Source organism: Nannobrachium achirus (assembly GCF_963921795.1).
Source record: "Nannobrachium achirus genome assembly, chromosome: 7".
NCBI lineage: Eukaryota > Metazoa > Chordata > Actinopteri > Myctophiformes > Myctophidae > Nannobrachium > Nannobrachium achirus.
In genome coordinates this window covers 45,800,565-45,828,025 of record NC_137816.1, presented here as the reverse complement: position 1 = coordinate 45,828,025, position 27,461 = coordinate 45,800,565, and the positions used below count along the sequence as shown (strand labels likewise).

The 27,461-nt window shown below is 43.0% G+C and overlaps 1 protein-coding gene across 1 annotated transcript in view; it reads right to left on the bottom strand.

Moving 5' to 3' along the window:
* Positions 1 to 27,461, bottom strand: part of mpped2a (metallophosphoesterase domain containing 2a) — a 95,326-nt gene that overhangs the window by 47,023 nt on the left and 20,842 nt on the right. Inside the window, exons 3-4 of the mRNA XM_080729737.1 lie at positions 15,403 to 15,584; positions 4,272 to 4,497 (exon numbers count right to left, since the gene is read on the bottom strand). Of these exons, the coding sequence (XP_080585863.1) occupies positions 4,272 to 4,497; positions 15,403 to 15,584 (408 nt within the window). The remainder of the gene's footprint in view (positions 1 to 4,271; positions 4,498 to 15,402; positions 15,585 to 27,461) is intronic.

Genomic DNA, 27,461 nt, shown 5'->3' with positions numbered 1-27,461 from the left:
ATGAAAGCCACAAAATCATACAGATTCTTTATTTTTTTATTAACAGAAACCAGATGGTATGTTAGCTGCTGTTAAACCATGGTTAGTTAGACACACTGTGACTCTGTGAGAGGTGAGATTTGTTTAATCACTTGTAATTGATAATTTATAATTATGCTATGATTCTACAAATGTCGTAAATCGTAACAGTTTTCTGAAAAAACGTATGTTGCTGTATCAGTGGTGCTCAAACTTTGTCATGTCAAGGACCCCCAAAATGATAAGTATTTGGCCGCGGACCCCTATCAAAATAATTAGCTTAGTTAGGGGCACAAACTTGTTGGCAAACGCTAGGTCGCATTGCGACCCTCAATCGGCCCGGGTGTGTCGTGCACTGGAGCAGCTTGCCGTGGGCTCTGCCGGCCCCCCTCCCCATTCCTAACGGCCACCCAGGTGGCACGCTGCTGCCGGCCACTGATGTGCCGGCCGTGACTCGTGAGGAGGTGTGAGGGGTCAGTGCAGGGGCTAAGTGAGACCTCACGCCGGACAAGCGCAGGCCAACAGGCTCGGGCCACAGTGGCATATGGGAGAGTGATGGGAGGTGAGGAGGGCCGAGTCGCTCGTGGAAGGGAGGGCAACAGCCAAGCTGTCCACTCGGCCTCTCACGAGACCCCCAAGCTGTCACAACAGACACTTAGCAGCCCTCACGCTAAACGCTCACCAGGGAGGGAGGAGGAGGGAGGGGGGGGGGAGGGGACAGTATATGAGCCTTTTCCTCTTCTAACCGATCAAGACCGGGAACGCAATATTACTTTAACTATTATATTATGCTTTAACTATTAAGAAATAGCAGGTATACAAGCTCGCAGAGCGGCACTCGATCTGACATTTTTGAAAAAACGTCAACATTTGGGGGGAATCTCGCCCTTTCGAACGACCGTCATTTCGACAAAGGAGCGTCGGGAGGGTTAGCGACTCACCCCACGGAGGTTAGGTTTAGGGTAAGGGTTAGAGTTGGGTGTCGAACAGATGACACGTAGTAACAGCGAGACGCTCCCGAACATTTGTGCAAGTTTGAATATTTTTAACCCGATTCCGATTCTATAAATGTCTTCTAAATACCTTCTAAAGTTTTTGAAAAACGCATGTTTCTATCATCAGTGGTCCTCAACCTTTTTCATGTCAAGGACCCCTAGAATGATATGTATTTGGCCACGGACCCCCATCTCAAAATAGCACTGTGTATCAGGGAGTGGGACCCCCCAGAAGCACGAATGTTCGCTTTAAGAAAAAGGTTATATTCAAAGATTTGCACACATTTTCACGTTTTTTCAAAAATAGCAGATGTACAAGCTTGGTGCCGCGCTGTGAGCTTGTATAGCTGCTATTTTTTTATAGTTAAAGCATAACATAATGGTTAAAGGTGGTTCCAGGTCTCAATAGGCTAAAGCTAAAGACAAGCGAGGAGTTGAAGACGGCAGAAAAGAGAGAGAGACAGAGACAGAGAGAGAGAGAGAGAGAGAGAGAGAGAGAGAGAGACAGAGACAGAGACAGAGACAGAGAGAGACAGAGAGAGAGAGAGAGAGACAGAGAGAGAGAGAGAGAGAGAGACAGAGACAGAGAGAGAGACAGAGAGAGAGAGAGAGAGAGAGACAGAGACAGAGACAGAGAGAGAGAGACAGAGACAGAGACAGAGACAGAGAGAGACAGAGACAGAGACAGAGACAGAGAGAGAGAGAGAGAGAGAGAGAGAGAGAGAGAGAGAGAGAGAGAGATCTCCTCTCTGGTTTCCTGCCTTGGCTGAGCTGCAGCTGCAGTGTCCGAGGAACGCCGTGCCGGGAGCCCTCGCCCTCCTCTCCCTCCCCTGTCTGTTTAGCCTGGCCGGCGCGGCCGGTGGCCCGCTAATTATAGACACTAAAGGATGAAGGTGTGACCTCAATAGCTATTTAAAGGCCAGACCAGACAGGAAAAAAAAAGAAAAAAAAGAAACCTCGACAGAAAAAGCGAGAAAACATGAGCCGAGCAAGAAGGGGACACACACACACACAGGAGGGCGCATGGGAACGGATCATTTGTATTAATGCTCATTTGAATTTAAGTATGGACACACTGGATCTGTGAGTCACGTGCATTGCTGACAGGCAGTTACACAGTCACAGTGGTGCTTGTACTTTCAATGCACGATGAGAAATGCAGCCCCAATATAAGCACCACCAGCCCAGCTCTTCAATTACTGACTGGGTCAAATAATTCACTTGCCAAAAATGGATTTTGCTGGCATAAAATCATATCATAAAATGAAGTCATGAGCAAACATAACTGCAGTCCACAAACAAGGATATCATGCTGTCGGGCAAAAGTCATGTATTGTCTTGTTTATTTATTTATTTATTATTATTAATGCTCTACCTCATCATACTACATCACTGATTGGTTAGTTACCTTATCAGACCTAGGACGGATAATAGCCCAAGGCCCGATATGGCTTATCACCCTCTCAAGTCCTTTTATCAATCCCCCCACCCAAGACAACAAACAGTACAGACTAGAGATGTGATAAATAACATCCCACGTTTCGGTCAACAAATACTGCGAAAGCTTTTGGTCATATTGTGCTGCATTATCTCTCACTTTGAACGCAGCCGCGTGTGACCAAGCTCAGTGTCACCCAGACACACACACCCTCCCTTGTTACCCATTCTCTTCAGAACACGCTATAGATAGAGTGTCCCAGTACCACGCGTATCACTTAACCCCATGTCAAAACACAGGTGTAACGTAAGCCTGGAGAGCCAGCCAAGGTCCCAGGTCCATAATAGAGAGTGTGTGCTGAGTACAACACCCTGCGTGTTAGGGACCCAATACAGTCCAATACTGCAAGGAGGGGGGAGCTGGGAACCAGCCAGGGAACAGGAGGAAAGTAAGACTTCCCAATGCCTCCTCCCACACACACGGATGCCTGCACGTACACGCTCGCTCACGCTCACACACACACACACACACACACACACACACACACACACACACACACACACACACACACACACACACACACACACACACACACACACACACACACACACACACACACACACACACACACACACACACACACACACACACACACACAAACACCTGCCCCTTTGCTGGGATCTACGACAAGTGTAACTGGGTGGAGACAGAGGAACAAAGTCACATGTAACTATAGATGCTCAGAAAGGAGGGAAAAGGTAGTAGTAACCTTTAGAATGACTTGGGGGCGGGGAGTGCATTTGTGAGGCACACAAACATGTAGTCAGATATGCCACTCCAGTATCTTGCGAGTCGACCCATCGGGAGTTGATATTATTTTAGTTTTTGTTAATTAACTACCTCCATCATGTTCCAAATTAGCATTTACATTTTACATATTAGATTTCAACAAATAATAGGCTTCATTTAAATTGAGCATGCATTGACAATTCATAGTCATAATGTCTGTTCATACTGTACTGTAAGTAATAATAATTTGTCATTTACTGGGTTGCTGAAATGTTGATGGAAAGGCTCACTATAATCATGCTGAAATCCTGCGTTCTATGATGGCATATGACTTCATAGTAATGTTTCAACATGAATCCTCCAATGCTTGAGTTATGGAGTTTGATCAGTCTGGATGGATACTGTTTAAAGGACAACTTTGTTCATATTTTAGATTCATTAGAGAAAAGAAAAGATGAGTGTTAAAATGTTTTCATTTACTGCTTTCTATCTTTTTAGTGGTTTTACTGATTTTGATTTGCATGCATGCCCCCAGGTTGGGGGCATTTCCATCAGAACTGACTGAAAATAACGTTATACTTGATGTTTAACCACTTAACCCCAGCATCCCTATTCTGGGGGGAAGGTTCACCAAAAATAGCAGATCTACAAGCTCACAACACGACACGCTGTGAGCTTGTAGATCTGCTATTTTTGGTGAAGAGAGTTGGCCGTGAATGGAAAAAGAACTCATCAAGTACAGCGCAAATCAGGTCTGTTTTACTAAGCATAGTGAAGTGATATTGATGTTGTGATATTGATGAATTCCGAAAATTCTCAAATTATTCTGAGGCACCCCTGGACAGGCATCACAGCACCCTAGGGTGCCATGGCACCCACTTTTGGGGAAACCCTGGCTTAGAACACCAGTCAAAAGTCGACGATAATGTTCACATCCCCAGACGGACAGACACAGAAACACATGGAGGCACGATAGCGCGTGCGTACGGCAGGAACACAGAGATGCGAGTGCAAGCGGCGAGCGCTCTTACCACGGTGCGCCGTATATCCGGAACCCCTTCACGGTGACATCTGAGTCCTGCAGGTACACACCGTTGGAGAGGAGGGTCTGGACATTGTCAAAGTCCTCGGGTTTCAGTTTGGACACCGAGGGGAAACGGTAGTAATCCTGCTTGACCAACTCGGCCATAAAGTCCTTGTCAAAGGTCAGCTCGTGGTTCCCGGCGATCACCACCTTGAACTCGTATGGAAGGCCACCTGGAGGGAGGGAGGGAGAGAAGCCAGTGAGAGGTGAGTGAGGAATGAGAGGAGTGCTGTAGAGCAGTGGTTCTCAACCTTTTCAGCCCACAAACCCCAAAATAATCATATTTTAACTCCCCACACCCTGACGAACACTAAGAGTTGAGGCATTACATTTTGTATAACACAAGTTCTATTGTGAAAATAGCAGGTCTACATACTCACAACGCCTCGCGTTGCCAGGCGTTGTGAGCATGTAGCTCTGCTATTTTCACAATTTCTGTTTTTAATATTTGACAATTTGGCCAATGTTTAATTTGTCATTAAACAGTCCTTAAAGTGTCACTGTAGAAATGTGCACATACCCTCTATACACTTAAACTTTATGTTGGTTTGTTTACCGTTATCGCCAAAATAAAAGCCTGGGTTTCCGAGGCTAGTTTACCGTTGACTGAGAGTTAATCATCTGGGGACCCCCCGAAATAATTTGGGGGGTCCCGACCCACAGAACCACTGCTCTAGGGCAGTGATTCCCAAACCTCCCTGGGACTCAAACTATGAAATCTACACATGTCGCATAAAAAACATTATTTTTTTTTGGAATGCTTTGGAAAAAGTGTTTGAATGTGGGCTTTCTGTGTTGAATTTGCATGTTCTCTCGGTGTCTCCTAGGGTAGGTACCCTCACAAAAAAACATGCAGTAATCCTGGTCTCTATACTGCCTCCCCCTGGTCAGCCGGGGCGCCTGATGGAGGGGAAAGGAACTGGTTGGAATAACGTGTTCCTTCCACGCGCTACTTCCAACCGGGGAATCCCCCCCCCCCCCTGTCAGGTGAAAAGAAGCGGCTTGGACTCCTCATGCATAGAAGGAAGCATGAGGTCAGTCCACTGCTCTCCCCGGGTTGGCAGAGGGAGTGTAGCGCCCAGGATTACATTAAACAATTGACATTGGGTGAAAAAAATGGGTTACAAAAATAGCAGGATAAAAAACATGATGTACGAAACAAAAAATAAAGGGGTATTTACTCGCGACTAGCTGCTTACCAAGCTCGACCAAGCCCTTTGACTTTTAATCTTCATATTAGGATTCAACATTTTGCACTGCTCATACTGGTGAAGACTCCCTCCCTCTGTATTTTGGAAATACAACTAAACTAAACCGAGAGGTTCGAGAGGTTAGGATTACTTACAGCTGAAGGCTATGCTTGACCCCGGCATAGCGGCATATACAGTATGTCATCGCCTATTTCTGTGAACTGGGTCTGTATCAAGCTCGAACCTGACCCAAATCCAGGTAATTCAGCTCGCCTCATCTTTCCATTCTGACTCTGCCCTTTCATCGCTCCCTCTGCGGGGGGCTTCGTCCTCTGAGACAGACGTATGCGACCGACTCAACTCTGGCCTTGACGTGTCCTAATTTTTCTTTTGTTCTTCCTCACTCCTTTTTTATTTTTTTCATTTTCTCTTTCACTCTCTTCGAGTCGTTTCCGCATCCTTGCCATCTTGCTAGCTCTCTCTCTGTGTGTTGTGTGAAGTGAAATTACAATAAAGAACGTAGTCAAAATGGCTAGTGTACTTACTGTCTAGCCCGGGACCCAACCTTTTTAGCTCGTGACCCAAAGAGAAATTAGACGTTTGCCCGGGACCCAAATTAGTGAAAACAGACGATCTACAAGCTCACAACGTGTTGCTTCGCATGGTGTTGAGAGCTTGTGTGGCAATGCCTAAGTGGTATGTAGGGCTGTCACGATTATGACATTTTACATGACGATTAATTGTCACTCAAATAATTGCGATTAACGGTTTAATTGTGTTTTTGTCGTTGACAATTACATTTTTGTTTGGCTTTTAGGCTTTGAAGTTGCACATGGTAGATATGACACATAACCTAAATATACAAATAAATTACTGACATATTTGACAACATTACACTTTTTTACTTTAAAAAAAATATATGAAAATTTTTCAACATGTAAACGATTATGTCGATTATGAAAAATGATTAGACGATTACGTAATAATTGTGACCGCCCTAGTGGTATGCGCCTGGACCAGTAGGCCAGCGGGCGCCCCCATTTTTCTTTTTTTTTAATAAAAATAAAATGATACATTTCAAAATATATTCCATCTTTTGAAATCTATATTATATTTTTTGCAGGAAGAGAAAATGGGATTTTTACTCGAGTCGTGACCAATAAAAATTGGTCCGTGACCCACAAATGGGTCGCGACCCACTGTTTGGGAAACAGTGCTCTAACGATCGTTGTCTTTGTTCTCCTGCTCTGCAGCTCTGGCAGACGATGAGCAGCAGTGGTGAGGAAGTCTATGCAGGAAGACAGCTAAATAAATAATTCAACAAAAATCATTTATTCAATAATGATTTCCGTGTTAAGTGAAATGTGTGCATAGACGCTGCTTGGGTTTTGGGTCTGGAGCTTGAGAGAGTAGTTTCTTTCTAAATATACTGGCAGACAGAAATTAAATTCCAAAGAAAGAGAGAGAGTGTGTGTGTGTGTGTGTGTGTGTGTGTGTGTGTGTGTGTGTGTGTGTGTGTGTGTGTGTTGTGCACACTCACTAATGCAATAAGGAAAAAGACTCATGGTTCCCTGGTCTATGAGTTTCATTTCTGGTGCCCCAAATTAGCTCCTGTCAACCCATAAATTCCAGTCTAACTCTATAAGGGAGCCCCATCGCTCCGTCCTCCCCCAAGGCCCTAACTGCATCACTCACCCATTTATACGGTCACACACACACACACACACACACACACACACACACACACACACACACACACACACACACACACACACACACACACACACACACACACACACACACACACACACACACACACACACACACACACACACACAGACAGTAGTTGAACCAAATGATCTCCTACAATTGCAACCGTTCAATCAGGTTAGTGAAAGGTGGAGGCACCCCCTCTATCAGCGGTTCTCTTTCCAGAAGCTACCGCTACTTTTTATTACGATCCAAGATACATTTTCCTAAACCTGCTGAACTGATAAACTGTGACTGTGTTTATTTATTTCAACACACCGGACACTAAATAACTGAAACACACTTTTTGTTTATGGGGCTGCCCCCACTTTATAGCCTACTGTATATGTGATTCTGTAGCAGAGCATTACAGGACGAGATGGACTGGGCAATAATATTATGACTTCAAATCAATATCACGGTTATTTCAAACTTTTACCTAAATTACTATAAATTTAAATATCTATATTGTGAAAATAGCAGACATATATACAAACTCACACAAAGTAATACACTTTGTAATACAGGGTGCAGTGGTTAATCACATTAATCGATTTAGTCTATTATTTAAAAAATATATAAAAATCACACTCGTGTGAACTGAGCGGTGGTGTGTGTGTGTGTGTGTGTGTGTGTGTGTGTGTGTGTGTGTGTGTGTGTGTGTGTGTGTGCGCAACAGCGCCCCTCCCTTAACATGTGTGGTCAGAAAAGGTTACTGCAGGCTACAGACAGACAGACAGACACAGAGACAGACAGACAGACAGACAGACCCACACACACGGCCACGTATAGGAGCGTTGTGACCACCGCTCAAAAATGTTTGTGTTGATTCACTGATATAAGACATTTAAACTACACATAATATAAAAGAGCTGCTTCTCGATAAATCAATTTGCCTATATGAGCAAGATTAAGTCATAAATTAAGTCGTAAATTGTTCAAATATCAGTTTTGATATATTTTCGATGAATTGCCCATCCCTAGGATGAGAGCAAAGTCGAGAAAGAATTACTTTACCAGAAACAAGCTGGCTTTAGTTTAAACATGTGTTTTATGCGGAATGTTCCTCTATAGCAGGGGTGGGCAACTTCGGTGATGGAGAGGGACACTATATTTTCACACTCACTCCAGAGGGCCACAATGCATACTGTCAAAAATAGCAAAAATAGTCGATCTACAAGCTCAAAGTTTTTGAGCTTGTAGATCGGCTATTTTTTGCTATTTTTGAATTGGAATCCTGAAAAGTAAAAAATGTATTTCATTTCAGTTGCATTTATATGTTAACTCATTTAGTGCCACCCCTTTCACCACTAGAGGGCGCCCAGTGGCCAGAGAAAATCCCATAGAGATATGCTGTTATATGCAGAAGCCCTGCAGCCATGACTTGCCTGAACACTTTCCTTTGTGCATGACTGCATGTACAGGAAGAGGATGAAGTTAGCTTGAAGTTAGCTATTGGCTACCAAGCATTTTAGAAGCCTTATTTTCGTCAACTTAGCCATGATTAAACCTTGCACACCTCATGCATGGGAAAAAAACAGAGAAGAATGAGCTCTGAAAAATCCAATGCAATCCAGAGTGGATTTGTGCAGTTTGTTCACAGCTTTCAAACAAAAAAATCCGATTGGAAATCCGTTCAGGCATTCTTGAGATAATCGCCCTTATGTTTTACATGTAATGTAAACAAAAATTGCTGCCCTGTATGTTAGATGGGGTTGTATGGGGGTGGAACATGCAAAATCGCGATTGAAATCATGTTCACCAGATTTGATGGGGTCCAAAAAAAAAAAAAAAAAATTCAAAAAAAAATTTTTCAAAAAAAAAAAAAAATTTTTTTTTTTTTTTTTATATCCCGAACTTGTTCGGGATAGGCACCCTGTGATACGATCATATATCCCGAACTAATTCGGGATAGGCACTCAATGAGTTAACTTTATGAACTTAAATATGAAAAAAGACCAGTACTATAGTCATTAAGCTACTAATATAGAATATAGACATGTTTGCATGTTTGGAATTGTATCAGCTGAACAAACAATAATATCTCAGTATTCAGATATTAACCCGCGGGCCGCATTAAGTGAAGGTGAGGGCCGCATGTGGCCCCCGGGCCGCCAGTTGCCCATGTATGCTCTATCGAATGACATAAGGTATATTAGAACCAAGCAACCAGTGAATGTCTTGAGAACTTCCAACGGTCGCTTTGAAAAACAGAACAAGCATGTAGCGTATTGTCTGAGTTACCATTATACAAGTTATTATAAAAGAGTTATTTACATTTTTCAGTTTATCAGTCCTAAACAGTTAACTGACTTCCTATCCCCATCCCTACAATCATATCACGTTTTAAAAAAGAACATTGTGACTGCCACAATCAGGAGAGGAATCAAAATCAATCATGTTCCAATATCAAAGCGTTAAATTGGAGATGTGAAAAAGGAATGCAGATATAATTCCTGCTCTCCAGGAATAAACTCCAGACCAGACCAATCAGCAGCACTGTTCCACACGTCTCCACGTCCAGGTGAAAGAGGGGTAATTGTTTTTTGTTTGCCGTGTTTTTGTAAAGCAGACGCTTCACTTACGACTTGTACACACACAGTTTGCTGGCATGATGTTGAAATATGATATCACCTGGTACTGTAAATACATATACAAACTGTAAACTTTCAAACAAGCTCCATGTAAAGCAAGAATCACGTGCAAAAGACTCACACACATAGACGTGTGAATGAGTGAGTGAGCGAGCGAGCGTGCGTGCGTGTGAGAGAGCGTGTATGTGTAGGGGTGTGTGTGTGTGCGTTTGTGTGTGCGCATGCAAATGGACCTGTGCGCAGACAAACCTGTAGACGCTCCGTGTGTGTGTGTGTGTGTGTGTGTGTGTGTGTGTGTGTGTGTGTGTGTGTGTGCACGTGCAAACACACAGCACAGCAATAGATATGAGCAAACACAAAATCAAACATACACACAAGATGAGAATGTAATACACATTAACACAGACACACACACACACACACACACACACACACACACACACACACACACACACACACACACACACACACACACACACACACACACACACACACACACACACACACACACACACACACACACACACACACACACACACACACACACACACACACACACACACACACACACCCGGAGGCCAGTGGGAGCAGCTTACGGCGGAGGATCAGAGCCAGAGGGTGCAGCATTAGACAGGTGGGGTCAGAGGAAGCTCATCCCAACGCATTGATCTCCAATGATCCGCTGCTGCAGGCCAAATGCCAGTCAGCCATACCACGCTTCAGCGAGAGAAATCCCCCCCTCTATCTACTAGTCCAGGGCAGCACAGGGGAAGATAAGATAAGATAAGATGCCGAGAAATGAGATTAAACTTTTACTGAGGCTCTAGGGGTGATTTTAGCAGGCACGGTATGGGTTGGAATCAGAATTCTTTTTATTGCCGGGTATGTTTGCACAACGCACAAGGAATGTGTTTCCTGCAGCAGGTGTGCAACGTAAGAATGTACAGTGTATCGTCACTGTCAGGCTGAAACCTCCTATCTCCAAGTTTCTAATGTGTATGTTTTTGGAGCTGTGTGAAGCACAGGCTCCCTATACGTGGCTGTGTGGGTCTGTGTGTGTGTGTGTGTGTGTGTCTGTCTGTCTGTCTGTGTGTGTGTCTGTGTGTATGTAGCCTGAACTTCCTAAACTTCGGCACGCCACTAGTCCCAGTTTTGCCACCACACACTCGCGCCATATGTCAAATCGACCGGCTTACTCGGGAATCGTGGGCTATTACTTTTCTAAGAGAAAGGTTCTATAGTTTAATTGATATTAATTTATTAGTGAATTAATTTTCCCCATTGACTTATAATGGGAATTGCAAAAACTCACATTCAATTATTTGTCTCTCGCAAACCATAGGGGCTAGAGTTTCAAGACTTGGAGAGGAGGTTCATAATGATTTCAAGGATTAAATAAAAAATAATTGTGTCATTTGGCCGCATGGTGGCGCCATAACACCCCACTTTACGTTTTGGCCTGTAACTCTTGAACCGTAGGTCGGAAAATTAAAAATATTTTTTCCCTGGATTCCTTGGGTCATGACGCATCTCCCCATATAGGCCACGCCCATTTGCGCCATGATAGATTTTCCGCCATCTTGAATTTTCTCCAAAACACACTTTTTGCTCCTTCTCCTACATATTTTCTTCAAATGTCACAAAAATCGGTACACATGATCCACACACACACACACACACACACACACACACACACACACACACACACACACACACACACACACACACACACACACACACACACACACACAGCTCCACTTCACACGGGTGTGATTTTTTTTCGTTAAGTAAAGCCCTGCTTCATCATACAAGACTGTCGCATAGTTTAAAACATTTTCAAAATGATCAATACAAAATGAACGGTTTTGGACATACAAGGTTTCCACCCGATAACGATATATAGATGCACTCTTCTCTATCACTACATTTCCCATCGACGGTGGGACTTTTATCTGGTCTACCAGAAAAGCAGCTGGTTGATGACAGCAGCAACAAAGACTAGTTAGTTTTAGTATTGATTTTAAGACCTTTTTTATTTATTTTTAAAGTCAACAACTGCCAAAGCACTGACTGGGAGAATATTAACGCTAATTTAAAAAAATAAATCTGTTTTAAAATAATTAATCATATTTTTTACAAATGAATCACCATTTCACATCCTGATAGAAATGTATCTGACGTCAAACATATAAAACATGCCCTTGTGGCATAACTGCAGCCTCTACAGTCTAATATAACAGAAATTTCTGCCTTTCCTTTCTCAGGTGTGTTTTTCCCCCACTGCCTCCCATGGTAACAAAGGCTATAGCCTTGGAAGGGAATGTGAGAACTATTGACGTTCTCTCTCCCCATTAGGGCTCAATCTCTTAGAGAACAGAACGACAACACAAAGATCCTCAATTCTTCTTCGCTGGTTACGAACGGAACATTTTCCTCTTTTTCTTAGCGAGAGAAAGCATAAGGCACTTAAAGAAAAGAAAAATGAACCATATCTATATCTATAAAAACAACATCTTTTATGTAATAGTAACAAATTACAGGCTGTGCACAAGCAGTAAGACTCCCATCCGCCTCGCCTTCTTAAGCCCTATTGTTGCATTTCCCTGACAAAAATCCTCTAACATCACCTTTCTCCTTTCCTTAGCATCTGTGCTCTACCTACTGTACAGTATACCACTGTGCCTGGGACCCTTTCATGCTTTTCACTGCATCCCCAGTCGCCAATTCTAAAAACGCCTTCTACATCCTTTTCTACATCCTACATTCCTGAAAAACTATTCAAAAATGACCGAAAACTAACTGTATGTTGCTATATACTACTGTACATAGCAACAACAACAACCACAAAGAGGTTCCCAGATTGAAAGGTATAGTTACTTACACAGTCTAAAAGGGTTAAAAGGTTGCTGACACAGCCCTCAGCCCTATAATGCATCCCTCTCTCTCTGTCTCTGACACACACACACACACACACACACACACACACAGTGTGTCTTCGGCTTAAACAGAATAATGGCAGACGCGCACTCGCGCAGTCATCTTCCACTTTGGCCCACATCGATTGGCCATTATGACCACCGTACACAAACATCTGGCCCTCACTTAACAAACTCAAGAACAAAGATGTGCACGCAGACGCACACGCACACGCACACACACACACACACACACACACACACACACACACACACACACACACACACACACACACACACACACACACACACACACACACACACACACACAGGGGATGGGACGATTATCGTTATTATAGTTTATCTTGATAAAAAAACACTCAATAACACACACTAATTGTATCGTGGAGATTTAAATCTATCGTGAAATTATCCTCCGTCACACATTGGGATTAATTCACCTTTTATTTGCCGAGCTGCATATCCGGTAACATTTAAACCCTCTATAATTGGTAAAACGGACCTGGAAATAACGTACTTGAACGTCTTTTTTTCACTCTCTACCAAATCTCTTTTCCAAAAAAATGCTGATCTACAAGCTCCCAACGCGTCGCAACAAATGTTCTACCCCAGGAAAATGGATGTTGGAGATATTCTGATTATCGCGATAATATTGTAAATCGCAACAGGAAATGTCATATCGTCCCATCCCTAACACACACACACACACACACACACACAAATATAATCACAGGTAAAAACACATATGTGTACAGTGCATACACACAGACAAACCCACACATGCAGTCAGAGGCAGGCAGCACTCCACTGCTGCAGCTATCTGTCTGATGGATGGAGGGGTGGGATGGAAGTGCTGAGTCCTTGTGATGGAGCCAGCTGATAGATCAATGTGACGGTGGGTTGTGGACGAGTTCTGGTGGAATGCTGACCGCCTGACTTATACCACTGTCCACATTACGGACACACGCTATTGTTGGGCCATATGACTACTAATTGTTCAAATTAAAGCGAAAATAGCAGATCAACAAGTTCACAACACGTCACATCGCGACGTACAATTTGTGTTAATTAAGTAAAATACAGGCAAGTACTGTAGTTAAGCAGACTAATTATTTGAGAAATTCCATTCAAAGGTTTCATGTCGATTTGTTTATATATAAGAAATAAAATATACCTAGATTTCTTTTAATGCTTCTTGATTACTTGATTAAGTCTCTTATTTGGTGAAATTAAAAAAAAAGTTCTAAATATAGGTTTTCATATATTTTATAGTTAGCCTAATTGCCCAGCCCTAACACACATATTGCTACACGTGTCTACATTATTTGCATGTGCAGTGAAGTCAGTGTAGAGTACGTACTCTAGAGTACTAGAGTATGTGTGTGTTTGCATGCACATGTAAGTGTGCGTGGATATATGCATGTTTGTGTGTGTGTGTGTGTGTGTGTGTGTGTGTGTGTGTGTAAGCTCCTTGCAGTTGGTGAAGGGGACATCCTGGCATGGTGGAACGCTCTTACTGACCCTGTGTCTGTTGTTGTTGTTGATTGTCATTTCAGTGCTATCTGAGGGAGGCGCGACCCGAGTGCGGCAGGCCAGTTTTTAAGTGTGTGTGTGTGTGTGGTGTGTGTGTGTGTGTGTGTGTGTGTGTGTGTGTGTGTGTGTGTGTGTGTGTGTGTGTGTGTGTGTGTGTGTGTGTGTGTGTGTGTGTGTGTGGGTTGTTGTGACCGTCAGGTCGCAAGTTACTATGAAAACCTCCACCGGCTGTCTGTCCGTCCGTCCGTCTCTCCGTCACGTCACACTTTTGCCCTACTCTTATCTCCGGCACCGTTGCCCCTATCCATGCCAAACTTTGCACACACACTCCTTGGATGGCAACTCACAACCTCCACCTAATTTCTCACATGGCCCTCTTCTAGCGCCACCATCAGGCCGATATTTGCAAAACACATTTTTGGACACTGCTCCTACAGATTTTGCCCTAAAATCACACAAAGCGCTACACAGTACATACTACAAGTCATATCCTCAACATGGATATGTCCCATTTCCCACATTCCCTCCTATTGGCTACCATTGCCTTCTAAAGTTTGTGTATGCAACCTGACGGTCGCTTATCTCCCGATTAGGGAGTCTTACTGGTGTGCAGTATTCACTGTGTGAATCGGTGCAGCAGATACAGACAAACACAAAAGCTAACAAACCACCAGACTGGCCTGGAATCTGAAGGCTGTAGTCAGGAGGATCAAGTGTTGCAAGACGAGTGCACACACACACACACACACACACACACACACACACGCACACACACACACACGCACACACACACGCACACACACACACTGGCAGAGCCCAGAACTGTCACAGCCATGAAGTTGGGGCCAGAGGGAGGGTCGAGGGTTAACTCGCTCAGAGAGCGAGGTCACGGGGGTTAAACTGGACACTTAGCCCGACTCTGAGAGGGGGGGGGGCATTGCACACACACACACACACACACACAAACTTGGATGCATACTTCACACATAATAGCGTGTGTGTGTGTGTGTGTGTGTGTGTGTGTGTGTGTGTGTGTGTGTGTGTGTGTGTGTGCGGGGTGAGCGACTTTAAGTTACCTAGCCAGTCATTGAACTTCTTCACCTCGGAGGGCAGGCCCAGCTCGGTGAAGTCGCCCGTGTGCAGGAGCACGTCGCCATAGGGCATCTGGATGCCGTCCGTACGGGAGTGCGTGTCCGACACGCACACAAACCGCGTGTGACCCGCCGGCTTAGGAGTGTCATATGGAATGGGGTCCACCCTGGGAGAGAGAGACCAAGAGACAGAGAGAGAGATACAGAGAGAGAGAATAGAGAGAGAGAGAGAGACAGAGAGAGAGAGAGAGAGAGAGAGAGAGAGAGAGAGAGAGAGAGAGAGAGAGACAGACAGAGAGAGAGTTGTGGGAGGAAACAGAAACAATTTTCAATTTCATATCGTTGTCGGGTGGAAAGCTTCTATGTCCGTACATTTTGCATTTATAATTTTAAAAATGATTTAAAACTAGTGAAAATAGCAGATCTACAAGCGTTGTTTCTACAAGCAGATCTACAAGCGTGTTTAGTTTCCCCCAGTTTAGTGCGACAGTATTGTATGGTGAAGCAGGGCTTTACTATACAAAAAAAACACATTTGAAACTTGGAGATTCGAGTTTCTGTCCAACAGTGACGATATACTGTGTTCAATATTGCTTCTGTATAATAACCATGCCTGTTAAGTAATGGAATTGAGTAGCAACACAGAGGCCAGTTAAGGGGCCCTTCACAGAGAGAACTGTCGCTAGGGAAAAACACGTGGGGTGGAAAAAGTTAAAAATAGCGTAACTTTCGAGGAACAGCGATGTAGCACGATATGTCTTCCCTGTGTATTTTTGGTTTCTTCCTAAAAGCCTTTGAGTGACACACTAAAATCATCCCCTCCCCTTATTATCCTACAACAGCTGTGGGTGTGGCTAGCTCAAGGTGGGTGGTGCTAAGGTGAAAAACTGAGAACCAGGTATAATCAATGAACTGGTGGGTGTGGCCACATAAAAACATAAATGTAGGCCTACACTTTCTGCACACTTTTTTGAAAATATCGGCACCCCTCTTTACCTCTTAAACAAAGCCTCTTAAAACAAGCCTCAATCTAGGATGTCACAATTCTTTGAAATGTCATTAATGGAAGACATTTCATCAATATTGAAAATCACAGAAACAAATCTTACTGAAAATAAATACAGTGGAGAAAATGCGAACAAAGCAGGAAAAATAACATTGTTTATGCAATGAAGTGTATTATGGTCCACAAAATAATGAATCTCACTAAAAAGAAAAGACACTGCAAAATGCATTTTTAGCAGTGATTAGCAGACATCTGAAAAGAGCTGAAAAGCAAGCATGCTAATACTGGGTGCATTCTCTGTGGCATCACACAGCCTAAAAGACAGTGAATTAAAGCAAGTCATGTCTTTTCAGTCCGTTCCGTAAAAAAAAATCACTCAGAGCCAAGTCTGGCTTGGGGAGCGTTTTATTCTTTGTCTCTTTTCTTCAATGCAAGCATGTCTTGCTAAAAGGAAAAGGAGAAAAAAAAAGACCCATACTTTTCTGCGACTGAAGAAAAGGAGGAGATTAAAAAAATGTCAGTAATTGAAGTCAGTGATGTGCCGTCCCGTTACCCCCCACAAAGCACTATGCCACTGCTGGGCCATTATTTCATTAGAGGGGGGGGGGGGGGGGGGGGGGGTCTCTGTAGACAACATCAACGCCTCAGTCTCTCAGACTTGACACACACACACACACTCAAGTCGAGCATGCGCGCGCGCGCGCGCATATACACACACACACACACACACACACACACACACACACACACACACACACACACACACACACACACACACACACACACACACACACACACACACACACACACACACACACACACACACACACACACACACACACACACACACACACACACACACACACACACACACAGGAAGACAGCGACAACAGGGGGGAAATGAGATTTAGCGGCGGCAGAGATAAGCACAAGTGCACGGCACAATTAGAATAAGAATCCTCCAAAACTCCACCCTTAACTCTCAGAATCGCTCACAGACACACCAGGTGTGTGTAATGTGCAACTGATGAGCAGCGTATGCAAAACCGCTGCAGAAATGAATCCCAAGCATTCACAGGGAGCAAAGTTTTGCACGGAGTGTGCAAATGTATGCATGCCATAAGTCTGACAGGGATTCTCAACAGGATATGCAAAAATATATACACACAGGCGACATCCATATATGTACAAAATGTGCACAGTCTGAGATTTTTTGGGTGATTGTTGTGGGAAGCTGGTGCCGTCGCTGCAGGGAGGCAAAGGAAGTAGACTCTCAGATAACGCTAGAGGTGAGGAGGAGGAGTGGCAGCGGAATGTGCTGGGAGGCCAAAATGCAATGTTAAGCAGCCGCACACTTGAGGCGTTTTGCCAGGAATAAGTTGATTTATGTTGCATACAATTGCAATCTCAATCATACAGTATGCCTCCATACATGCTATGAGCTCCCCAAAACTGCAATGGCTCCAAGTTTAATCATACACCAGTAAGACGCCTAAGGGCGACAAGCGACCTCGCCCTAAAGGATGAGGTCGCGCCATGTCTTGGTCATCTGGCCAGTGATGTATATCAGACCAGTTACCCATATATGGATACCGCTGGTACCCATATATGGAGATCCATGTACTGTATATGGAGATATGCTGTGAGAGCCCCAAACATGCTTACTCGGTTATTCGTTAAGTGAAAGTCCTATGACATCTATAACATCTGACATAATACATACAATCCCTTTTATGCCCATAATTGGAGATCCCTGTCTTTAGAACCAGCCAGCCACACAGATATGGGCTGTCTTGGCTATATATGGATTCTGTTAGTGTGGTATGTGGCCTATGTGGCCTCCATATATGGGCATTCCCATATGAAGTCATATTAGATATGGGCTTAATATTGATGACATCAGGGATCTCCATATATGGGCATAAAAGGGATTCTGTTAGTGTGGTTCCCCTGACATCACAGTGATGTCAGAGCTTTTTTGTTGATTGACTCTCACGCTCTGACATCACGCTCTGACATCAGTGTGATGTCATGGGAACCAAATCCCCTTTATTGCCATAGATGGAGATCCCTGTGATGCCAGGGGAACCAAATCCCTTTTATGCCCATATATGGAGATCCCTGTGATGCCAGGGGAACAAATCACTTTTATGCCCATATATGGAGATCCCTGATGTCATCAATATTAAGCCCATATATGTGAATGCCAATATAAAATCACTTTGATGTCAGGGGAACCAAATCCCTTTATTGCCATATATGGAGATCCCTGTTATGCCAGGGGAACCAAATCCCTTTGGCCAGATGGCCAAGACATGGCACGACCTCGCCCTAGTTCCTATCATTGGTGTTACCTACTGATTAAGGCTCTGTTCTATTCTGGTCCAACAGGTCAATCGTTGTGTAAGTTATGGTCCATAGAAAACAGGCCGTTTTGACCAAACATCAGATATGAGAAAAGGAGTGGGAACATGTTAGGCAGGTGTTAACACTTTGACAGCCGTATGGAGATGCCCATATTAAAACCGTTTTATACCGGACATCTGAGCAAGGATGTCGCAGCCGCGCCGTAATTTACCGTACTGGGTAATTAAAAACGAAATAAATGATTTTTATCCGAAAATCGGCGATCGTCTAACCTTCCCTAGTCACCGCTCGTCCATCGATAGCGCATGGCTCCTCTGACATGAAGCAGAAGTGACGTCAGGTCCTTTCCCTGTAATAGCTTCCCAGCTACCGTCCATTTTCTGTTAGTGCTAGCATAGCTGGAGTGCTGGGGGCTAAGCTAGCGAAAATGTTCATATCTACTCTAGAGTCATACTTGGATTATTTGAGCCGACATTTACGTGAACGGATCGCGCACGCGAAACGCACGGGGAGAAGATGTGTCGGCCGAAACCGCCACTCTAAGCCAATGCAGATTGAAGAATTTCGCTGGGGACTGTGGTGAGAATACAACAGGGATCGCGTGATGGTTATGGGGGATGAAGACTACGGGGATATAGCGCTGAAGGTCTTGTAAAATGAATGCGGTTCAGATCATAATATAATAAGAATGAATAATAAATTTCACGGCTAATCTACCAACAAGCCATTCTATTTCGGCTGGCGAAGTGTTAAAGACAAAAATATGATTTTTATGAGACATTTGTAAAGTGCAGACTGATCACTCTAAAAGGGGAAATTTTGGATTATATTTCATGTTCAGTTAATTCAATTGCACTTTCATTCCATTTCATATTAAAAAAAAGAAGAAAAAAAAAGCATTTAAAGCTTGCAACATTGTTGAACATTGTTCAACATGAAAACAGAGCACTGGAGAAAGCAAGATGTGCTGAAACTGGTTCTCTTTTTTTGCACTTTTAGTTGGGCACTATATAAATAAATTAGTTTGGGGGTAGAACTTTGTCATGGCCTACTTCTTTGGCAGTGTACAGATTCACCTTCTATTTTTTCTAAGTGTCATTATAAAAATGAAGTTTCTGGGCTTCGCAGAAAATTACAGACAAAGCTTCAAAGTGTCAAAAAATAATAATAATGACATTCGTTCCAGAAATGTGAGTTTGTTAAAAATTACTATTTCCTTAAAAAAGAGACTGAGACGTTGCTCTACTTTTCAAAGTGCTTTCTCGTGTCAAATTTAACTACAGACGTCAAGGAAGAAATTGGACAGGTAAAAAAACAACTGAAAAGTGAACCCACTCTACTCTTTCAAGATAGTTCACATGTCTTAACCCTTAAGTTCTGTTCAGATTCACTACACCTTCGTTCTGTTCGGGTCATTTTGACCCGGTGGATATTTGGTTTAAAAAAAACAACACTAATTTAAATTTTAACTTAACAAATCATCATGATACATTGACTTTGACTCAATACCAAACAATTCATATGATATATTTGGTAAATTTTTGCATTTCTGCTTTGCTATATCACATTAAACACTGAAAGAGCTAGGCGTTTTTACTGATTTAGCTGAAATCCATGTAAAAAAAACTACTTCATTTAATACTGGGCAATATTGCTCATGCTTATAGGAAGGGGGGGAGGGTTCGGAATGGGGCTTCGGAAGGGGGGTGTTAGAAGTGGGGGTGACTGTGTGTCTGTGTTTTGGCATAATACTGTGTATTTCTGTGCTTCCGGGTCAAAATGACCCGAACAGCACTTAAGGTTCAAAAAATATGAGGGGGGTGTAGCATGGGTGTAGTGCAAAAATATTTTTTTTACATGTTCATCTCAGAAGAATCTTTAAGGCCAGTGAGTTTCAGGTGGAAACATTTTTAACTTCTACCTTTTTTTTCCAAATGAAAATGTAAAACGGGTCAAAATGACCCGAACAGCACTGTCTCTATCCATCCATAAGTGACACAGCTATTCCAGCTTTTTGAAGCGGAGTGCACCCTCCACACTCAACCCCCATTAGGATGAATGGAAGAGACCTGCCATTACATTGCCAAGCCATAAAATGATATTTTGGTTGAATTCTGAAACGGAAATATATTCAAACTGTCAACTTATAAACTAAAGAGGAAGTATAAGTGGTGTCTCGAATGCAACGTCGAATAATTATTTTGCCAGAGAATTTAGCCAGCAGGAGTTAATGGGGATAAGCACTTCATTTGTAATTTTTCTCATATAAAGCATATATGACACATAAGAGTATTCCCTTTGTTTTTCGGGCTGAAAATGTAGTAGACAATATATTTTATACACAATGTTAAAACGTGAAATTAAAGGTGAATTGCTGTTTTGCACCAACTGTCTGGAGTCTTGTCTTGAGTTATAAATAATGTTGTTTTATTAGTAACACTTTCTAAGAAGCCCATGGATATGATGCATTAGAAACATGATTCATTATTATAATCTGCTCATAACACTGTATAATTATAGTTATAAGAAGCACTCATTAATATTCATAATGCTTTAGAATAACAATAATTGTCAGGTCAAGTATCATAATACTTAACAATTGCTGGACAATCACAGACATTTTCTTCCAGACATTTTGTGCCAACCTCCTGCACACAAAAGCCTTGTGCTCCAGGAATTCAAATGCAATGAATTCTGGGATAAGCGGCTGACACATTATTTAATAAGAACAAAAAATGTTGTTACATATATATATATATAGATATATATTGAACATATTGATCAATATCTTTCTTGAAAACAAAAAGGGAGAGCAGCTGATGATGTTTTAAAATGTCAAGACTGATGAGAGAACATGAAAGGATTGCTGGGGATGAATTGAATAAAACATTTAAAGAGCTCACATATTAATAAAAATATATATCTTTTCATAATTGTATAAAATTAAATCAAATATTGGCCACCGTTGCTCTTTTGCTGGGTATTACCTAAATATATGAATTCAAATAAAAACTTTTTTTTTTTCAAAGATGAATTTTGAGCTGAGAAAGTTTAAGACCTTTTCTCAAAACGACATGTTTCAGAATCACATTTTTGGAGCTGTGTGGAACACAAGCTCCCCTATACGTGGCCGTGTGTGTAGGTATGTGGGTATGTGGGTGGGTGGGTCTGTATGTAGCCTGTATGTAGTAACCCTGGGTGACCAGAGAGGTGCTGTTGAGTCTAGCCTGCCCTGAGCATCAACTGCAATACACACACACACACACACACACACACACACACACACACACACACACACACACACACACACACACACACACACACACACACACACACACACACACACACACACACACACACACACACACACACACACACACACACACACACACACACACACACACACACACACACACACACACAGCTCCACTTCGAACAGAGGTTCGATTTTTAAGAATCTCCTAGAGCTGTTGATCTAAGTGATATCTCATTTTGTAGAGCCGGTCCTCTACTTTCATATATTAAAAAGACAAATTATTAATTTACTGCATTGCACATATTTAATACAGCGGCCAAATCCGAGCACTGCCAAACAGATATCTAATGACCTACACACTGGAATAAAAATAAAAATAAATCATCTCGAAGAATCAATTACATTGATATCCGAGATCAAAGACTGTTCAGATAAATTAGGGGATGAAATGCCCCTTTAAACATATTGACACAAAATGAAATGAAAACTATAGCAGCAGAGATAATGATATTTGTTATTGAGCGGGTGTGCAGTATATAAGTCTCTGTCCGCCACACACACACACACACACACACACACACACACGCACACACACACACACACACACACAGGCTTCTTCAGGGTAGCAGATTAGATTGGTTGCACGAAGGTCCCAGACACCACGCAGCCTTAGAGGATTCCACAGCTCCAGTTCTAGAGGAAGAGACGGAGGCTGCGGCACATAAGATGAGAACGCACACGCCTCCTAAAGTTATGATATGCTAACCAGTTCTCATGTTTGCTCAGAGGAATCATGCATCTCATTCTCTCACTCTCTATCGCACGCTCGCACGTGCGCGCACACACACACACACACACACACACACACACACACACACTCTAAAGCGATGAGAAAAACAAGCTCCATCTTCTCTTGCCTTTGAGATTTAATCCAGCCTGAGAATGAAAGTAAATACCTGCAGCCCCTATCAATTAGAGCAGGTCTAGCCCGGGAACCTATATCCGATAATACAGTACATTGTGCGCACACACACAGACACACACACACTGTGCACACACACACACACACACACACACACACACACACACACACACACACACACACACACACACACACACACACACACACACACACACACACACACACACACACACACACACACACACACACACACACACACACACACACACACACACACACACACACACACACACACACACACACACACAATCCTGAGGTTCATCAGTAACACGTACAGGGTTGTGTACTCCTGTGTGCAGCGCTTGCCTCTGATCTCCTGGGGAACATTTTTTTAATAACAAGAGTATAACAGCAGCACTGTGGAAGCCGCTAAAGAACAGCAGTGAGTCCAGCGAGAAGTGCACAGAGGTTTGTGTTAACACGCCAGTGTCTCAGCATAACAGTGAAACACTGGCATGCATGAAGATCGCCCTGAATTAAAGGAGATGGACAGAGAGAGAGAGAGAGAGAGAGGGGGGAAAGAGAGAAGGGGGCAAAATGCTAATATGCTGAAAGAGCGCGAGAGCACATGCTAAAATCCCCCCAAGACATCAGAGCCATCACAGGATCACGACGCCCATGGCGCAGGAGGAAAACAGCCACAAGACTGTGGCGATCTTAGATGATTTATTATACAGTACGTTGTTGCGTACGGGTGCGGATGTCAAGTGTCACGTGTTGATATAGCCCAGTGCGCAACAAGGTATAATGGGGTTTAGAAGCTGGATTGTGTCTCAGACAGTGTGAACGATTCCATGATTGTTTAACTATAAAGAAAACTAACAACTAAATCAACATAATGGAAAATCTTTGGGGTTCCTTCCTTTGCCCAGACATGTGAACGCGCGTTGAAAGATCTGCCAGGTAAATGTGACAGGAAGAAATACTAAAATACTGAGCACGGCTAGAAAAAGAAATGGTTGGAAAACCGATGCTGGAAAGCGGACCGGATTATTGAATACATGTGTCACAAAGAACAGGGGAAGAGAGAGAGAGAGAGAGAGAGAGAGAGAGAGAGAGAGAGAGAGAGAGAGAGAGAGAGAGAGGAGAGAGAGAGAGAGAGAGAGAGAGAGAGAGAGAGAGAGAGAGAGAAGGAGAGAGAGAGAGAGAGAGAGAGAGAGAGAGAGAGAGAGAGGGAGGGAGAGTTGGGGTGAAAGGGAGGGAGGGCTCTCTGATATTTCGTTTGACGGCGCACACTTGGCTCCGTGGCCTTTTAGAAAAACATGCAAGTAAATTGGGTCAGGGTTCAATGCGGACTTGGCGCTCCCAGACTTGACACTTGGCTCACGGCAGATAAGGAGGTCATAGCCTCTGTCGTTTCCTATGACTAGGCACATGCTTTTTTCTTTCCTTCGGGGGGGAAAAAAAGGAAGCTACATGATCCTTTCAACTGATTACAACACTATGTTGTAAGTAGACCATGATGATGATGCAAAATACATGGTGAGAAAAAAAGAAGAAATCCATTATGATTAAAACAGCTGCTATAGTTAGCATTGTGTAATTTCTAAATATACCAATGCGTTCCCTTACTGTGTTCATTTCAGGGCTAAGGGTGAATGTAATAAAGTAATTAATGCACATAATGAGCGTACACATTAACGGAACCACCTGCTCGAGCCGAGAAATACACTGGCCAGGTGAATCTGGCTCAACACTACAGTCCCTGGTTGATTTCGCCTGACTGTTAAATTAACTTCAGTAAGGTTCAACATTATTCATTTAGCACACGTTGAGGTCAGAAGCCCCAAGGGGTTTATAAATAGGGCTCGTAATCTAGAACACCGTCGCATGGCGCAATCTACCGAATGACTCAACAGTCTAGAGACACTCAGTAAACATTCCAGCACAGAGCCACTTCCAACGTCACAGGTTCGAATCCAGAGTTCCAGACCACAATCTCTGCCATCTCACTCTACTCTCGCTTTCCTATCATTCTTCTCTCTCTCACTCATTCTCTCTTACACACACACACACACACACACTAGAAGGTCATTCATTTTGACCCATCACCGTCTGTATTAAGACATGTTTCACAACCAATTATGGGATTACAATGTGTCCCTTCTGGTTATGGTAACGACAACGTGTGTGCTTGGATTTGGAAACACAGCTCCGAGTGATGGAAACGTTGCTGCTCACCAGTGACACTGGGGCAGGGAGACCAGAGGACTTTTGGTCCCTCCATTTTTGTCTGCGAGTCGTTTATGTTCTATCCTGTAGTTACTGTAGTAACTAGAAAGAATTGATCTTTGATTGATTGGACAGGACACATAATCCTTTCAGAATCCAGACATACAATTCGGAATTCAAGAATATAAGGAATGACACAAGTTCAAATGAAGCAGTGTGCGTGGTAAGATACATCAAACTAACGCTCTGTCATTGCAGTGTGTTTGTTAGTGAGAGAAAGAGAGGGAGAGAGAGAGAGAGAGAGGGAACGAGAGAGAAAGAGACACGGAGAGGGAGAGAGCCCAGAGAGAGAAAGCGAGTAAATGAAATCGCATTTTAATTACTAAAATACAACAATAATGATAAACGTGTACGAATCTGAACTGGACCTTGTCATGATGTAATTAATGATGATGTCATTAATTATTTTTCTCTCTGTACTGGCCCCCTCGCTTCAACACTTAGTACACTGCCCACGGTTGCTTGTAAACACACTACAAACAACAACAATACATCTTTAAAATACTCAGAAACATTTTGGACACAAAGAATTAAAGCATTAAAGGAAATAAGTAGGTAAAACAAAAAAATATTTTCAAATGAAATGGCTAAAAAGGAGTAGCAAAACCTGTCTCCGAATGCTTTTCAATTATCTGTGCTACAGGTTAGATTCATTCCAGCCCTACACAATACTGAATGGTAAATCCTATAATTGTGCTACAGCTATGCAATTTACAATTTAGACATTTAGTAGACGCTCCAGCCAGAGCTTGTGATAGTCAATAAAAAAGGCTTAAACAAGAAACTAGAATACCAATTAACCAAAAAAAAACAACTATTATTTGATGAAGATGAAAAAAGGTTAATTGACATGGAATGCAGATCCAGATTTGGAATAAAATCAAGGATTTCCTGCATAGCACCAGAATACTTTCTGTAAAGAAATTGTTACATTTATTTAGTCAATTATATCCATTTCAATATACCGTATAGCGAGGCATTATACCTTTCACCTGGTGGTTAGTGCATTTCAAGATAAAAGTAAGAATATATTTAGTCCATCCAGCACTTCTATACAAAGTCCATCATAGAAGTTCTGGGTGATTTTATTTAGATGTGATATTACTGTTGATACATAGGGTGCAGCTGCAACTCCCTCTCTGAGGCCAGCAGGGATTAATGGGGTCAACCACCTCTGAGCAGCCCACTTGTCTGGAACACTGGCAGTGTCAATCACGTGAGGAGCGCAATCCGTGCGGGTTGCGACCAAAGTTGACGCCCCTTTAGCCCTTACAGTTTCGTGACAGTAGCCTACACTTCACTGCAGCCTACACGGTCAACTAAAAGAATAGGCCTACCTCAAAAAAGCTTTTTTTAACTTATAACATAGCATGACAGACAAATCACAGTACTATGCAGAAAAAGAAGAAAATTCGTAGAACACAATGCAAAACAATGGTATTAAAATCGTAAAACAATACAACACAGTATCTCTGTAGCCATTAAACGAAACGAGTATTTCTTACATTGATGCTCCTACATATTATCATGCAAGCATCAGTTAAAGTTACTTTCCATCCCTCATATACTGTGTGCACAGTGCACATCCCATAACCCACACACTGCACATCATTTCGGAGCTCATATCTTTGAACGGGTAAGGGCTAGTTTTCATAAAATACCAAAGAAGTGTTTATTTTGTGCATGTATGCGTCGCCCGCTACTACTGCTGTACTGTTTACAGAGATGCGCTTGACACAAGAGGTCGTCTCCCTTCGCCTCCCTTCTGCATCGCAAGCCTAGCCTCGGTCTGACGTAGTGACTGAGGGGCGTCAACTTTTGGTCGCAACCCGCACAGATTGAGCTCCTCGCGTCAATCACAGCCAGAGAGGTGGAGCCAAGCAGAGGCAGTGTAGGGAGGGTTGTCCATCTCTTCTACCTGCAGTAACCCTCTACAGCGAGGTGGCTTAGACCAGTGGTTCCTCTCCAGCGAGCTGGCTTAGACCAGTGGTTCCTCTCCAGCGAGGTGGCTTAGACCAGTGGTTCCTCTCCAGCGAGGTGGCTTAGATAAGACCAGTGGTACCCAAACCTTTTAGCTTGTGACCCAAAAGAGAAAGTAGTACGTTTGCCCGGGACCCAAACTAGTGAAAACAGCCGATCTACAAGCTCACAACGCGGCGTGTGAGCTTATAGATCGGCTGTTTTCACTACTTCTAAAACAT